The 17,371-nt window shown below is 47.6% G+C and overlaps 1 protein-coding gene across 3 annotated transcripts in view; it reads left to right on the top strand.

Moving 5' to 3' along the window:
- NGFR (nerve growth factor receptor) overlaps nucleotides 1–16,481 on the top strand; it is a 97,120-nt gene extending 80,639 nt beyond the window's left edge. Inside the window, exons 4-7 of one of the 3 annotated variants that reach the window (XM_073572833.1) lie at nucleotides 1,019–1,235; nucleotides 2,113–2,261; nucleotides 15,267–15,305; nucleotides 15,383–15,518. In XM_073572833.1, the coding sequence (XP_073428934.1) occupies nucleotides 1,019–1,235; nucleotides 2,113–2,261; nucleotides 15,267–15,286 (386 nt within the window). In that variant the 3' untranslated portion in view covers nucleotides 15,287–15,305; nucleotides 15,383–15,518. Of the gene's footprint in view, nucleotides 1–1,018; nucleotides 1,236–2,112; nucleotides 2,262–2,863; nucleotides 3,654–15,266; nucleotides 15,306–15,382 lie in introns of those variants that run through there. The other 2 variants (XM_073572831.1, XM_073572832.1) reach the window with 2 other exon arrangements.
- Nucleotides 16,482–17,371: the final 890 nt, after the last annotated feature.

The raw sequence follows: 17,371 nt of genomic DNA, 5'->3' as shown, positions 1-17,371 counted from the left end.
AATTTAAATGAAAAGTGACATTACCAGTATGAGACATGTAATGGCTGCTCTCTGCTCTCCAGATCTACCTGTCTCACACTGGTAACGCCTTTTTTCATTTAAAATAATCTCTGAAGGCAGATTCCCAGAGAGATCAGTGTCCGACTAATAGATCTTAACAACTCATTTGCATACTAAGAAAAACATGGATTTCTCTAGAATAAGACATCATATTGCAGAGATTAAGTTATAATTTTTATTCCGTTTTCCATGAGGTGCATGCCTATATAGATAGCTTAGCAGGGTTGATCTTACTAATAGATTCCCTTTAAAGGGGATGTTTGGACAATACAAAACTTGCCCATACATGTTAAACAAATAACAACCCCATTAATTCTCATCCACGTGTAAAAGTGAATGAATGTTTTTGGTCTTAAATCCACCACTATTAATTGGGTTCCCTATAGCTTTATATTGTATTCACTTATGAAATGGTCCTAAATACCCCTATATTATTTTTTTGTTGCAAAAAGTTGCAGTTTTGGGTTTTACAGTCATTATCACACTAGTAATACATTTGACAGGCTACGTTTACCATGTATTGCACTTTTCTATTTTATCTGCACATCTGTACTCTCGGTAGTATATCTGTGATTGTCATCACCCTCAGGCCTTAGATTATTGCTAGTATTGGGCAAGGTTCCCATGCACCTTGAAATGTTCATCTCATCTCCCTGGATATGTGCTACTCTGCTTCAGGCTTCCTCAATACAGCGACCTCAAAGGTCTGTGGAAGAAAACTGTTCAGGAGATGACATTTCAAAGTCCGTCGCATCTGCAGATTTTCATATTAATATGAAATATTAGAATAAAGAATTTATCTCAATATTTGTGCTCTGATGTTCTGGACCATTGGTCATATTTTCCATTGGTATTTCCCATGAAGGAATGTGGAAATTAAAAATGTCTACAAGAAATGTTACATCATTATAGGCTAAATTTATAGCAAAGTGTTTGATTTTCCTTTTTCTCTTCTTAGATCCCAATCCGCGTGTTGCATCAGTGACACCCTTTACGCTCAGCACGGATACCACCGTTCAGGACAGCACTATTATGGACATAGAGACAGTCAATCCATCAACTGAGGGTACTGAACCTATCACTCCTAGTGGAGCAGCTGAGAACCTCATCCCCGTCTATTGCTCCATTTTGGCAGCTGTCATTGCGGGACTGGTGGCATTTATAGTCTTTAAACGGTGAGTTACCTGGTATTATTGATGTTCATGGACTCTGATATAGATAGCTGTGATCCCATCTAGCACTAAGGGCCTTTTCACACTGGGTTCTTCGCCACGTTCATTGGTCCCTTTGGGGCTTACTCTCGAACCCCCTGCAAAACGACATTCGGCAGTATACACCAACGGGGCCATTGGTGCAGACAGAGTCATCTTGTGCTCTAACGTGCATCATTTTCGGGCGTATACGCTTATTGGAGGTGGACACTCAGACATAATAGACTGCATCAGAATGTCCGCCTCCTGTAGGCATATTTGCCCAAAAATAATGCATGACATAGCATACCTTTGCCTGAATCCCATTCTGCAGCAGGTTTTGACGTTATCCCCGACAGAACCCACAAAGTGCAGTGTAAAAGTATCCTCATGGCAAAGCAAACTATATTTGTGAGTCCATTGGCCAAAAGGGTAATGGTCTTCATAATAAAATATATCAGGACAACACCTTTCCATGTAGCTAATTGGATATCATCAGGGGAGGATCCCGGCTTCTAATCAACCTGAATTGAGAACCAATCCATAGAATGGCTCCTGCCCTGGCAGACCTGGCGCAATCATGTTTTGAAAGGCTGCAATATAATACTGCATTTGATATATGTAGATGAAAGAGTGTCCGCATGCAGCATCCCCCGATTGCTGAGGATTAGAGAAGTCAGACTGTGATGATCAGTTGATTGCCATGATGGCTTAATTCTAAAAAGTATGAACCCACATGTGACAACCACTTTAAATGGTCACTATAATATTGTGTTTCTAATGGTACCAATGTGTTGCCTTACATTGGTATCTGAATAGGTATAAGAAGTGTGCCTTAGCCCATTATACTATATTTCTATAGGTGGAACAGCTGTAAACAGAACAAGCAAGGGGGTAACAGTCATCCGGTGAACCAGACCCCATCTCCAGAAGGAGAGAAGCTTCATAGTGACAGTGGCATCTCTGTGAATAGTGACAGCACAGCAGAGCAGCCCACTGGACACACGCAAGGTAAGAAATGGTCCTTGTATAGTTTTAGCTAACAAATAGGTTTCTTGTCCTCCCCTCCTCTGGCTATTCTCTATTGGAATATATTTTGGCATATCCAAAGGGGTCCACTAAGTTAACTCTAATACCCAACATGACCAATACCTTATAAAGTGAGTGGAAAGTTCAAGTTAATGTATTTACCACATCTATTACTTTTCGGAGACCCCTAATCCAGTTCTGTTTGAATTGAGGATAAAGGCTTTTATTTTCCGGAAACAGCGCTATCTTTCTCTATAGGCTGTATTAGGTATTGCAACGTGGCCCTTCAAAGTAAATGGAGCTAAGTTGCAATACCAGAAGCAACCTGTGGACAAGAGTGGCACTGCATCCTAAAATAAAACAGACCCCATTAAATTCCTTTAAGGTTATCAAGGCATTTCTTTTCCTTTTTTAATACAGAGTTCAATTTCTTCTCGCTTCTTATTCCTGAGAAGTAATATATTGACCTTGATATAACAAGAGCCACCCTGAGAAACTCAGCAAGTGAGGACTTGTCACATGTACTGTCTGTATCTCTGCCGCTATATAAATGCCTGAATTTATAATATTCTTTTGCCTTGTAGGTGTCAAAGAAACTGATTTTATGCCAATGTTTTATTACATTTTGGGTACACCATTGATTCCCTAGAGATAAAAAAGGAAATGAACATGGTTGTGAATTCAGTGAACCATCCCAAGGCGTAGAGTTGCTGGGTATTAGGGTGTTGCAACGAGCCAAGGAATGGAAAAGGACAATATTGGTATTAATTAACCAAACTGTATAATAAAATGGGAACATATAGTATAAAAATCTTCCACTGTTGCTGAGCTGTAAACTATTTAACTGAATATAATACAACCTACAACTGTGTGTTATGCGGGGCTTAGGTCAAAGGAGGCTGAAATACCCGGGGCCCCTGCAGAGTCCCTCAAACTAGGGAAAACCCTGTCTGACCCTCAACCCAGGGTTTTTGCTAATGGTGCAAATGCCTGAGCCTCCAACCTTTCCTTATGTCCTGCTCAGCCCTAAGCTGAACCCTCCACCCTCCACCCAGTGAGTTGTCAAACCACCAAAGCCCACACAGTAATGACAGACAGGGAGAACTTAAACCACACCGCGCCGCAAACACACAGGACAATACTGTAATGTGAACAGGGCAAAACAAAGCACAAATATAGGAAGGCGAAAAGGTAACAACGGATCATATGCCACCAGATATGAATTTCTCTCTCCAACACCTCCTCTCCAGACCGGAACCACTTGGCATAAAACACAAGCTATAATCGGCGACACCCACAGGCCAGCACGACTATTTAAAGACCGTGGGCGTGACCAAACATCCCACCTGATTTCCAGCTAGATTAACCCCAGATAACCTGAGTAAAATGAAGCCGGCGCCACTGAGGCTATAGTGGACGGAGATGGAACTACCGCTGCCTGCCGGACGCTGTGGTGTGAATAGCGTCCGACATGACAGTACCCCGTCTTCTATGAGGGACCCCAGGGCCCTCAAGACTCATAGGACCCGGCTTCTCCGGATGACGGCGGTGAAAGGAACTGACCAGCCGATCCGCATGTATGTCCGAGGCTGGTACCCAAGACCTCTCCTCCGGACCATACCCCCGCCAGTGTACCTAATACTGAAGAGAACGGCGCAGTACTCGAGAGTCCACCACCTTGGAGACTTCAAACTCTAATTCGCCATCCACCATGACTGGAGGTGGCATCGGCGTCGTGTCCACAGAGCCTTCCACCTTTTTCAATAAAGCCCTGTGAAACACGTTGTGTATCCTGTATACCGCAGGAAGTTCCAACCGATAAGCAACCGGGTTAATGATGGCAGCAATCTTAAAAGGGCCAATAAACCTTGGACCCAATTTCAATGATGGAATTTTGAGTTTTATGTTTTTAGTAGCTAACCACACCCAATCACCCACACACAGGTCTGGACCTGGCACGCGTCTAGTGTCAGCCACACGTTTGTACCTTGCACTCATGCTCAGCAATCGCTGTTTCACACTCCTCCAGACCGATGATAGTTGAACTCCTAACCGGTCCTCCTCTGGGACGCCCCCAGAGCCCCCCTGACGCAAGGTACAAAATTGAGGATGGTGCCCATAAACACAAAAGAACGGAGACTCTCCCGATGATTCTTGGCGGTGATTATTTAATGCGAACTCGGCCAAGGGAAGGAACGTCGACCACTCCTCTTGGTTGTCAGACACAAAATATCGCAAATACTGCTCCAGATTTTGGTTCATGCGCTCAGTTTGACCATTTGACTGCGGATGAAATGCCGACGAATGAGACAACTTGATCCCCAATCGTGAGCAAAAAGCTCTCCAAAACTTCGCCACAAACTGGGTACCCCTATCAGACACTATGTCCGACGGAACTCCGTGCAGTCTGACCACCTCCTGCACAAAGACCTGAGCCAACGTCTTCGCGTTGGGCAAGGAAGGCAACGACACAAAATGCACCATCTTCGAAAATCGATCAACCACCACCAGGATGACCGTGTTCCCCGCCGAGGCAGGCAAGTCCGTGATAAAGTCCATGGAGATTTCTGTCCATGGCCTACTAGGTATCCCCAGAGGCTGTAGAGTGCCAGCAGGACGGGTTCTGGGCGACTTGGCCCTGGCGCACGTGATGCAAGCTGTCACGTACGAGACCACGTCCTGCCGGATTTTTGGCCACCAGAAGCGGCGTGATACCAGTTCCAAGGTGCCCCTAACCCCTGGATGACCGGCCAGGACAGAGTCGTGGTGTTCCCCCAACACTTTAAGACGAAGATGAAGGGGTACGAACGACTTATTAGCGGGAAGTCCTGGCTGTACCTCCTCCTGGGCCTCGGCAATCTCCGCCTCTACCTCAGTCGTGAGAGCCGAAACCACTACACCTTCCTGGAGGATGGGTACCGGATCTTCCCGAGGTTCTCCCCCCGGAAAACACCTGGACAAGGCATCCGCCTTGGTGTTTTTAGCCCCAGGACGGTAAGTCACCACAAAGTTAAAACGTGTAAAAAACAATGCCCAGCGAGCCTGCCTGGGAGACAGACGCTTGGTCGACTCCAGATAGAGCAGGTTTTTATGGTCAGTAATGACTGTGACCTGGTGGGCCGCCCCCTCCAGGAAGTGTCGCCATTCCTCAAAAGCCAATTTGATGGCCATCAACTCCCTGTTGCCGATGTCATAATTCCGTTCGGCAGGCGACAGCTTCTTGAAGAAGTATGCGCATGGATGCATATTGCTCAAGGACGAGCCCTGTGACAGTACTGCCCCCACTCCCACCTCAGACGCATCGACCTCCACCGTAAAAGGTTTAGATACGTCCGGTTGCACCAGAATGGGGGCTGAAGCAAAACGGTTCTTCAGAAGCTCAAATGCACGCACCGCATCCTCAGACCAGATAGCGAGATTGGTACCTTTTTTCGAAATGTCCGTGAGCGGATTGGCTATAGTAGAGAAATTCTTAATAAACTTCCTATAATAGTTGGCAAACCCAAGGAACCGCTGGAGCGCTTTTAGATTATCAGGCCGTTCCCATCGCAGCACCGCTTGCACCTTCACGGCGTCCATTTTAAACCCTGCAGCGGATACAATATATCCCAAAAAAGGCAACTCCTGAACAAAAAATACGCATTTTTCAAGCTTAGCATAGAGCTTATTCTTACGGAGCAACTGTAACACCTGCCTGACATGCTCTAAATGAGTGTCCTGGTCGCTCGAATAAATGAGGATATCATCCAGGTACACAATCACAAATTTCCCCAGCACATGAGCGAATACATCATTTATGAAATGTTGGAAAACATCAGGCGCGGTTGTCAACCCAAATGGCATAACTAGGCTTTCAAAATGACCCTCAGGGGTATTAAATGCCGTCTTCCACTCATCCCCCTGACGGACCCTTATGAGGTTATATGCCCCCCTGAGGTCAAGTTTGGAAAACCACTTCGCACCAACCACCTGGTTGAACAAATCAGGGATCAGAGGCATCGGGAAGGGATCACGGACCGTAATCTGGTTTAACTCCCGGAAACCAAGGCACGGGCGTAACCCCCCATCTTTTTTCTTAATGAAGAAAACCCCCGCTGCTACAGGTGAGGATGAAGGCCAAATGTGCCCTTTACTTAAACTCTCCGCGATGTAGTCTTTAAGAGCTTGTCTCTCCGGACCAGAAATACTAAACATCCTCGCCTTTGGCAATTTAGCCCCGGGTTTTAACCTAATCTCACAGTCATAGGCTCGATGTGGAGGTAGTTCTGAGCAACCCCTCTCAGAGAATACGTCCGCAAAATCCAGCAATGCCTCCGGAAGGCTGGACTTCACGGCGGACACACATGTGGCAAAGCAATTTTCCTGGCAGAAACCGCTCCACTGGACTATGTCCTGGGTTCTCCAGTCAATCACCAGGTTGTGCTTGGACAACCATGGGAAACCAAGGACCATTTGTGCTGGGAGATTATTGAGTATCCTACATGTAACCCACTCAGAATGTAGGACCCCAATGTGGAGTTTAACCTCAGCTACAAACTCTGTAATCTCCCCCTGTGTGAGGGGAGCGGCATTAATGGTAACCACGCAAATAGGATGAGGGAGTTTTTCGATCTTAAAACCTGCCATGCGTGCAAACTCCTCATCCATGAGATTGGTGGTGGAACCGCTATCCACAAACACTGATATGGGTAGCTCTCTGCCCGCAATAATAACCCTGGCAGGGAGCATACATTGAGATACCATCATGGAGGATATGCATACGCTCAGTTGGGCCTCCTCCATACCCTCTGAGCTTACCAGTTTTCCGCCGGTGCGACTTTCTTTGGTAGCACAGGACAAGCATTTACATAATGATCTCTTTTACCACAGTAAAAACATGCTCCATGCTTCCTGAACCCAGGAACGCGACGCTGCACATGTGATACCCCAGCGATTTTCATAGGTTCCGTGGGCTCACCTGCAGCAACCACACTTGCACCCCTGCTTTCCCCCAGGGGCAGCGTCTCCTGCACCCCTTGACGCAAACGGCGATCAATACGAATAACCAAACTCATGGCAGACTCTAACGATGCAGGAGTCTCATACATCAGGAGGGCCTGTTTAACTCTTTCTGAAACCCCATGAATAAACTGACTCCGCAGCGCTGGGTCGTTCCACTGTGTGTCTACTGCCCAAACGGCGAAATTCTGAACAGTAGTCTTCCGCCATACGTTCCCCCTGACGGAGGGCGCGGATTTTAGATTCCGCCAAAGCCAATCTGTCGGGATCATCATAAATGAGCCCCAGTGCTGAAAAAACATTCTCAACCGAATGAAACGTAGCAGAGTCGGCTGGTAAGGAAAACGCCCATGCTTGAGGGTCCCCACTCAGTAATGATAACACCAGACCCACCCGCTGAGCCTCATTACTTGAGGAGACCGGGCGCATGCGAAAGTATAACTTGCAGGCCTCCCGAAAGATGACAAATTTGCTGCGTTCCCCAGAAAATCGTTCAGGCATCGGAATCTTTGGCTCTGCACCTGCACCAGCAGAAGCCGCTTGCACATTAGCTACAACCAGGCCCTGCTGCTGAACTGCCCCCTTCAACTCGGTGACCTGTAAGGACAGCGCCGCCAACTGGCGGTTTATGGAAGTCATGGAATCCATGGAAAAATGTTGGGCTGATTATAATGTTATGCGGGGCTTAGGTCAAAGGAGGCTGAAATACCCGGGGCCCCTGCGGAGTCCCTCAAACTAGGGAAAACCCTGTCTGACCCTCAACCCAGGGTTTTTGCTAATGGTGCAAATGCCTGAGCCTCCAACCTTTCCTTATGTCCTGCTCAGCCCTAAGCTGAACCCTCCACCCTCCACCCAGTGAGTTGTCAAACCACCAAAGCCCACACAGTAATGACAGACAGGGAGAACTTAAACCACACCGCGCCGCAAACACACAGGACAATACTGTAATGTGAACAGGGCAAAACAAAGCACAAATATAGGAAGGCGAAAAGGTAACAACGGATCATACGCCACCAGATATGAATTTCTCTCTCCAACACCTCCTCTCCAGACCGGAACTACTTGGCATAAAACACAAGCTATAATCGGCGACGCCCACAGGCCAGCACGACTATTTAAAGACCGTGGGCGTGACCAAACATCCCACCCGATTTCCAGCTAGATTAACCCCAGATAACCTGAGTAAAATCAAGCCGGCGCCACTGAGGCTATAGTGGCCGGAGATGGAACTACCGCTGCCTGCCGGACGCTGTGGTGTGACTAGCGTCCGACATGACACTGTGTTTTGGTTCAACATACAGTCATGACGAAAACTAAGTACATCTTTGAATTTAATGGTTTTCGTATCAGGACATAATAAAAAAGTTATCTGATCCTTAGAAGAAAGTCCTAAAAGTCAGTAAATACAACCGTCAGATGAACACTATCATACAACAACATATGAAAAACTAAACCGTGTCATTATTTATTTTCCAAAAACTAGGCCAAACTGCTAATACAATAGGTAATAAATTAAGTACACCCTTATTACTTTCTTAGAAATTAATAGGGTAAGTAGCAACCGGGTGCTGTTAATCAGATGCCATTTATTAATTGTTCAACAAGTGTGATAACCTCTATAAAAGCTGAAATTTTGTCAGTTTGCTGGTCTGCAGCATTCAGATGTTAGTACACCATTATTACTTTCTTAGGAATTAAGAGGGTAAGTAGCAGCCAGGTGCTGTTAATCAGATGCCATTTATTAATTGTTCCATAAGTGTGATAACCGCTATAAAAGCAGAAGTTTTGGCAGTTTGCTGGTCTGCTGCATTCAAATGTGCGTTAACACAACACCAAGGAGGAGAGACATCAGCAATGATCTTAGAGAAGCAATTGCTGCTGACCATCAATCTAGAAAGGGTTATAAGGCCCTTTCCAAGCAAATTGGAGACAATAATTCTACAGTGAGAAAGATTATTCACAAGTGGAAAACATTCAAGACATATGATAATCTTCCCGGGGATGGACAATTCGGCCTAAATTCAGACAGTGCAATGCTAAGTGAAATTTAAAAAAAATAAAACAAAACCACAGATCAGGCTGTAAAGTGCTAATTTAACATTTTAAATGTTCACGTTCATGACAATACAATTGGAAAAAGTCTGAACAAGTGTGGCTGGTGTGGAAGGGTTGTGTTACGCTACTGGTGACGGGAGCAAGAGTGGACCCACTGGACCATGATGTCGAACCCTCCCTAAGGTGGAGCGACCCCTATACAGGGACCGTTTGGGAGCAGGCTCAAGGAGTTCAAACGTCACGGCAGCCAGGACCAGGGGTCGGCTCGAGAGGGTGAGCAGCTGATGGGCAGTGGGGAACCCAGAGAGACGTCCGGGGTAACCAGGGTCCAGGGAATGGAGAGAGTGTTGCTGACGGACGAAGGATGACAGCGGGAACCAGGCGGAGGCAGGGGTACAGCAGACTGCAAAAGGAAAACACACAGAAGGGTTAGCAGAGAAACAGGCGGAAGGGACGTGGGAGCCGGAAGAGCGAGCTGGAGCAAGGGGTTAGCAGAAGCGAGCAGGGCCTGGACGCAGCGAGAACTAAATCGATAGTCAGGCGCCTCCCCTAAGGGAGAGCGGCCTGAAATACCTGGCGGTAGCTCCTGATTGGCCAGGCGGTGGGTCCGGGTCAGGTCACACTGGCGGGTGTCCGTACTGCAGGGATGCGCAGTCTGACACCCTGGCGCATGCGCAGAGGCACAGTGCGCTTGGCCGAGGGTAGAGGAGGAGCGCCAGGAAGCCGCCCGCCGGAAAGGAGGAAGACCGGGGGCACGCGCAGGAGCAGAGAGGCAGGAGGAACCCAGGCCGGAAGCAGAAGTGGCGGCGGGGCCAGCGGTGTCGCAAAGGCTTGTTTCAAACTGGAAAAGGCCTCTTTAGCCTCTGGAGGCCAGAGCGAGGAGTTGGTACCCTTGCGAGTTAGACTGGAAATGGGTTTGATGAGAGATGAAAAATGTGGCACAAATTGACGATAGTAATTGGCGAAGCCGAGGAACCGTTGAATTGCCTTGACCCCCACCGGATGGGGCCATTGAAGAATTGCCGACAATTTTTCAGGATCCATTTCCAGCTCAGAATCCGAAACAATGTAGCCCAAGAAGGGCAACGAAGACTGCTCAAAGTGACACTTCTCAAACTTCGTGTAGAGGTGATTCTCCCGCAGGCGCTGTAGTACCTGACGAACACTCCTCCTGTGGGATGCCAGATCCGGGGAAAAAATAAGGATGTCGTCTAGATACACGACCACGCAGGAGTACAGCAGGTCTCGGAAGATGTCATTAACGAACTCCTGAAACACCGCGGGAGCATTGCAGAGGCTGAAAGGCATAACAAGGTATTCATAATGCCCATCCCGGGTGTTAAAAGCATTCTTCCATTCGTCGCCGGAGCGGATGCGGACGAGATTATAGGCTCCGCGTAGGTCCAACTTCGAGAAGACGCGGGCTCCACGTAAGCGGTCGAAGAGTTCAGGAATGAGAGGCAAGGGATATTTATTTTTTATCGTAATGTTGTTTAGTCCCCTGAAATCGATGCAAGGACGGAGCGAACCGTCCTTCTTTTTCACAAAGAAGAACCCGGCACCGGCAGGAGAAGAAGACTTCCGTATGAACCCTCTGGCTAAATTATTACGAATGGACTCAGACATGGCCGTAGTCTCGGCTGGAGGCAAGGCATAAATTCGGCCCCTGGGCGGAGTGGTCCCGGGTCGTAGATCAATAGGACAATCATATGGCCTATGCGGGGGAAGTGTCTCTGCCTCCTTCTTATCGAACACGTCAGAAAATGACCAGTATGCGGCAGGTAAGCCCGCAGGTCCCGAGGAGACTGGAGGGGAAGCGACAGGAAGGACGGGCCCTAGGCACCTCTCTTGACAAGGATGCCCCCAGCGGAGGACTTCACCGGAACGCCAATCCAAAATGGGTTCATGTGTCCTAAGCCAGGGAAGACCAAGAAGCAGAGCGTGGGACAGGTTGGGTAGGACATAGAATGCGTTCAGCTCCTGGTGCAAGGCCCTGACTTGCAGACGCACCTCCTCCATAACCAAGGACACAGATACTTGCAAAGGTCTCCCATCAACAGAGGCGATAACATGTGGAGTCTTCAGAGTAATCACGGGAATCTGGTACTTCTTCACCTCCTTCAACCGGATGAAGTTCCCCACCGCGCCTAAGTCCACATAGGCCACCTCCGAACCACGTCTCCAAAAACCAGCTGTACAGAAAGAGTAAGGGGATGAGAGGAGTGAGACACAACTAGGACAGCCTCTCTTACCTGGCCTAGGTGGAGGAGTTTCCCGGTCTCTCCGGACAAGAACGCAGGAAGTGAGATGCGCTGCCACAATACAGGCACAAGCCCTCTGTCAATCTCTCCCTCCGGCGCTGTTCTGCCAACTTGACCCAATCTACTTGCATCGGCTCTGGCGCCGGATTGGAGGACGACCCAAGAGGACATGGACTGGATGGCCTGTTAAGAGAAGAAGAAGGTCTAAGCGGTCTCCTCTCCCTAGCGGCCTCGCGGGCGCGTTCCTGGAACCAGAGGTCAATCCGTGTGGCCAAAGAAATGAGATCCTCCAAGGTAGCCGGGGTATCCCGTCCCGCCAGTTCGTCCTTAATTTTGCCTGAGAGACCACGCCAGAAGGCCCCAACCAAAGCCTCATTATTCCACCCCAACTCAGAGGCCAAGGTACGAAACCGGATGGCGTATTGTCCGACTGTAAGAGAGCCCTGAGTGAGGCAGAAAAGGGACTCAGTTGTGGAAGCCAACCGGCCTGGCTCATCAAAAACTTTGCGAAAAGTGTCCGTGAAGGTCTGGACACTAGAGACTATGGGATTGTCCCGCTCCCACAGGGGATTCACCCAGGAGAGAGCCTCTCCTTCCAAATGGGACACCATGAAGGCTACTTTAGCCCGGTCATATATTGCTGAGGTAGGAGTTCAAAGGGCAACCTGCACTGATTCAAAAAGCCCCTGCACAACTTTGGGTCGCCGCCATACCGTGGCGGTTTTCCAAGCCTAGGGGACGGGTCAGGTACAGGATCTGGGATGCGAGCCGGGTCTCGTGCGGCTGCTGACTGGAGGGAGAGCAGCCGATCATCAACCGAAGCCATATAGGAGAGAATATAGGCCTGGGTATCACGTTGTCGAACCAGCTCCTGCTGAAGACTGGCCAATTGGGAGGCGTTGCCGGGATCAGGGACCTGCAAGGCCGACAGGCAGGAGTCCATTGTCTTCATAAAAGACATTATACGGGTTTGGTTCTCCTGTAGGAACACTAGCTCTTTTTGAGCGGTGGCCCCGGCAGGGTCCATGGCCTGACTATTCTGTTACGCTACTGGTGACGGGAGCAAGAGTGGACTCACTGGACCGTGACGTCGAACCCTACCCGACCGAGCGTACCAGGTGGACAGACCCCTATACAGGGACCGTTTGGGAGCAGGCTCAAGGAGTTCAAACGTCACGGCAGCCAGGACCAGGGGTCGGCTCGAGAGGGTGAGCAGCAGATGGGCAGTGGGGAACCCAGAGAGACGTCCGGGGTAACCAGGGTCCAGGGAATGGAGAGAGTGTTGCTGACGGACGAAGTAGGACAGCTGGAACCAGGTGGAGGCAGGGGTACAGCGGACTGCAAAAGGAAAACACACAGAAGGGTTAGCAGAGAAACAGGCGGAAGGGACGCGGGAGCCGGAAGAGCGAGTTGGAGCAAGGGGTTAGCAGAAGCGAGCAGGGCCTGGATGCAGCGAGAACTAACTCGATAGTCAGGCGCCTCCCCTAAGGGAGAGCGGCCTGAAATACCTGGTGGTAGCTCCTGATTAGCCAGGCGGTGGGTCCGGGTCAGGTCACGCTGGCGGGTGTCCGTACTGAAGGGATGCGCGGTCTGACATCCTGGCACGTGCACAGAGGCACAGTGCGCGCGGCCGAGGGTAGAGGAGGAGCACGCTGGGAAGCTGCCCGCCGGAAAGGAGGAAGACCGGGGCACGCGCTGGAGCAGAGAGGCAGGAGGAACCCATGCCGGAAGCAGAAGCAGCGGCGGGGCCAGCGGTGAGTGCGGAGGCGGCAGCGGGACCAGTCCCGGTGGTGCTAACAGGTTGCAAGGAGAAAGTCTCAGTTTTCTAAAAATGAACATAGCAGTAAAGCTAAAGTTAGTACATCTGAACAAACCACAAGACTTCTGGACCAATGCCCTTTGGACAAACAAGATCAAAGTGGAAATGTGTAACCATAACACCAAACACATCATATCAGCACAAATACCTCATACCAATGGTCATGGAGGGGCTTATTTTGCCACCACAGAACCTGGTCACTTTGCGGCCTTTGAGTTGACCTTGAACTCTTAGGCCACGGCCGCACTATCAGTATTTAGTCAGTACTTCACGTCAGTATTTGTAAGCCAAAACCTGGAGTGGGTCAAACATGCAGAATTGGTGCACTTGTTTCTATTATACCTTGTCCTCTGATTGTTCCTCATCTGGTTTTAGCTTACAAATGCTGAGAAAAAATACTGAACAAATACTGATAGTGTGGCCGTAGCCTTACTGTTGTTCATCTTAGGTTGTGGTTAACTAATTTGAAGATATTATAAGGACCAGATTTTTTTTCTTATTCTATAATTCAAAGAGTGTGTACTTCTTTTTGCAATGACTTTAATATAATATCCTCGACAAAATAATTAATATGACTCTCATTCAGGATCCTCATATATTAGCCAGAGAGCAGAGCAGGTGTAAAGAGTGTCTTTCACTCTAGAAGACATGCATTACATTGAAAACCCACTAATTTCAGCAAAATCAGTGTAATTCAAGGGTAATCAAGCACTTGTTCTTAGCTTCCCTCACAACTGACAGCTGATCGGTGGAGGTCCCAGCAATCAGCTGATCACCTGGAGATCTTTCTGTAAAACTGCTTTAAGGCTGTGTGCACAAGTCTGGAATTCCCGCGGATTTTCTGCGTTTTTGCCCCATTTTTTCGCCGCGAAAACTCTGCAAAAATGCATAAAATAAGTAAGCCATTGAATTCAATGGCATTCCGCACATGCTGTGCTAATGCTGCGTATTTTTCCACAGCGAAACCGCATCGCGGAAAAATACGCAGCATGCTCATTCTTTGTGAGGAATTGCGGGAATTCCGCACACATAGGAAAGCATTGTTCCGCTTACTTTCCGCATGTTGCTATGGCCACCATGTACAAAGTAAGCGGAAAATGTGCAGATGGTACCCAGGGTCTGGAGAAGAGGAGATTCTCCTCCAGGCCCTGGATACCATATCCCTGTAAAAAAAAAAGAATTAAAATAAAAAATCGTATTATTCTCACCTTCCGGCGTCCCACACAGCTTCCCCAGGCCTCAGCGATGCTCCCGGCAAGTCCCGTTCCCAGTGATGCCTTGCAACAATGACCTTTGATGAAGTCGCAGTCTCGCATCATCAAAGGTCATTGTCGCAAGACATCGCTGGGAACGGGAGTTGCTGGGAGCATCGCGAGGATCGGGGATGCTGCGGGGCCAGCCGGAAGGTGAGAATATCACCATTTTTTTTTTTTTTTTGTTATTTTTAACTTTATATCCTTTTACTACTGATGCTGCATAGGCAGCCTCAATAGTAAAAAGTTGGTCACACTTGTCAAACACTATGTTTGACGAGTGTGATCAACCTGTCAATCAGTTTTCCCAGCGATGCTACAGATCGCTTGGAAAACGCTAGCATTCTGCGAGCTAATTACACTTGCAAAACGCTAGTTAAAACGCGGGAAATACACAGGAATTACACATGCGGAATTCTAGCTTATTTCCCGCGCAGGGAGTTACGGGATTCCCGCGGAACTTTCCGCTGCAATTCCGCAACGTGTGCACATAGCCTGAGGGTTTGATTGTTTTCTGTAACCATAGAGACCAGAAACTGTAGACATAAACATTAGAAAAGTTTTGCCATGACTATTTACAATGTTTCTTCATTTTCTTTAGATACATTGGAGAATTTTTAAAAAAGAAAATGTTTCAAAGGTGGATATACCTTATATGCAGTTGATTGACCTGTACTCACAGCTTCAGTGGTTATAAATGTCTATTCCTTTCTCCAGGCAAGAATGATCACCTATACAATAATCTATCACCACATAAGCAAGAAGAGGTGGAGAAGCTTCTGAGCGGATCATTGGACCAGACTTGGAAAAATCTGGCAGGAGAACTTGGCTACCAGGATGAGATCATAGACACTTTTACAAGAGAGGAATTTCCAGTACGAGCACTGCTTTCCGATTGGTCCAATAAGGACTGTGCCACCACCGATGCTCTATATACTGCTCTACGCAAAATTCAAAGGGAGGACATCGCCCAGAGCTTATATAGCGACTCTACTGCTACCTCACCAGTGTAATCAGAATGCAATGGGACAGATGGAAGATGTTCCATGTTGAAATGTTGAAATGTTTCAGTGGAACAATCCATACGAGATGTGAAGGAAAGTTTGCCCCTTTACCCTGAAATTCCCCCAGCTACCCTTTTTACCCAGTATTAACGGAAAATCCGTCTGCACTGAAGCATTATTTTCAGTATTGTGGTGTGTAATCTTCTCTACGGACCTTTCATGTCCTGTATCTCCAGATTTCTCACTGTGATGGACCATAAGACTTTGAGATGATAAGGAAAAGTGAACTATGAATCTTCATTGGTTTGAGAGTTCAAAGGTGCACCCACCTTCTTCTATCGTCAGTCTTTTTTTATCTCGATTTTTCTTTTGTTTTAAAGGCCTCAAATTCTGACCCTTCTCCCAATAACCCAAATGGCTGCTACCCTATAGTGAGTTTGTTGACTGTGTGCCTTCATGGCATTGCAACACACAATCCTAGAGATATATCTCACTCAGATGGACCATATTTAACCCAAAGATCGATCGTGAATATTGTCAAAAAACTTCTAGAATACTAACCCACTCTGGACAATGTAAAGGCAGCCATTTTGCTTAAACCACAATGTAGCCCTTGAAGGTACTACTACCAACAATATGTGACATCTTAGGCAAGTTGGATCTTATGCCTCAGTGATGTTATCAGTTCCTCTAGAACATTGGTAGCCTCTACTATTTGTAGGGAATAAATGCTGTGAACTTTTTGTTTGTATTCAGCAAGGCATACAGTAGGGAACAAAGTATTTAGTCAGCCACCAATTGTGCAAGTTCTCCCACTTAAAAAGATGAGAGAGGCCAGTAATTGACGTCATAGACCACAACTATGACAGTCAAAATTAGATAACAAAATCAGAAAATCACCTTGTCTGATTTTGCAAATTATGGTGAAAAAGAAGTATTTGGTCATTATCAAAAGTTCATCTCCATATTTTGCTATGTATCCTTTGTTGGCAGTGACAGAGGTCAAACATTTTCTTTAAGTCTTCACAAGGTTGCCACACACTGTTGGTGGCATGTTGGCCCATTCCTCCATGCAGATCTCCTCTAGAGCAGTGATGTTTTGGGCCTATCACTGGGCAAAACAGACTTTCAAATCCCGCCAAATGTTTTTTATGGGGTTGAGATCTGGAGACTGGCTAGGCCACTCCAGGGCCTTCATATGCTTCTTACAGAGCCACTCCCTTGTTGCCCTGGTGGTGAGCTTGGGATCATTATCATGCTGAAAGATCCATCCACGTTTCATCTTCAATGCCCTTACTGATGGAAGGAGGTTTGCACTCAAAATTTCACGATACATGGCCCATTCATTTTTTCATGTTCATGGATCAGTCTCCCTGGTCCCTTTGCAGAGAAACAGCCCCAAAGCATGATGTTGCCACCTACATGCTTCACAGTAGGTGTAGTGTTCTTTGGATGCAACTCATCATTCTGTCTCCTCCAAACACGACAAGTTTTGTTTCTACTAAACAATTCTACTATGGTTTCATCAGACCATATGACAATCTCCCAATACTCTTCTGGATAATCCAAATGCTCTCGAGCAAACTTCAGACGGGCCTGGACATGTACTGTCTTAAACAGGGGGACACATCTGGCACTGCAGGATCTAAGTTCCTGGCAGAGTAGTGTGTTACTGATGGTAGTCTTTGTTACAGTGGTCCCA

Source organism: Dendrobates tinctorius, unplaced genomic scaffold, assembly GCF_039654945.1.
Source record: "Dendrobates tinctorius isolate UK_male_01 unplaced genomic scaffold, ASM3965494v1 ptg000032l, whole genome shotgun sequence".
Lineage (NCBI taxonomy): Eukaryota > Metazoa > Chordata > Amphibia > Anura > Dendrobatidae > Dendrobates > Dendrobates tinctorius.
This window is presented reverse-complemented; position numbering and strand designations above follow the sequence as displayed.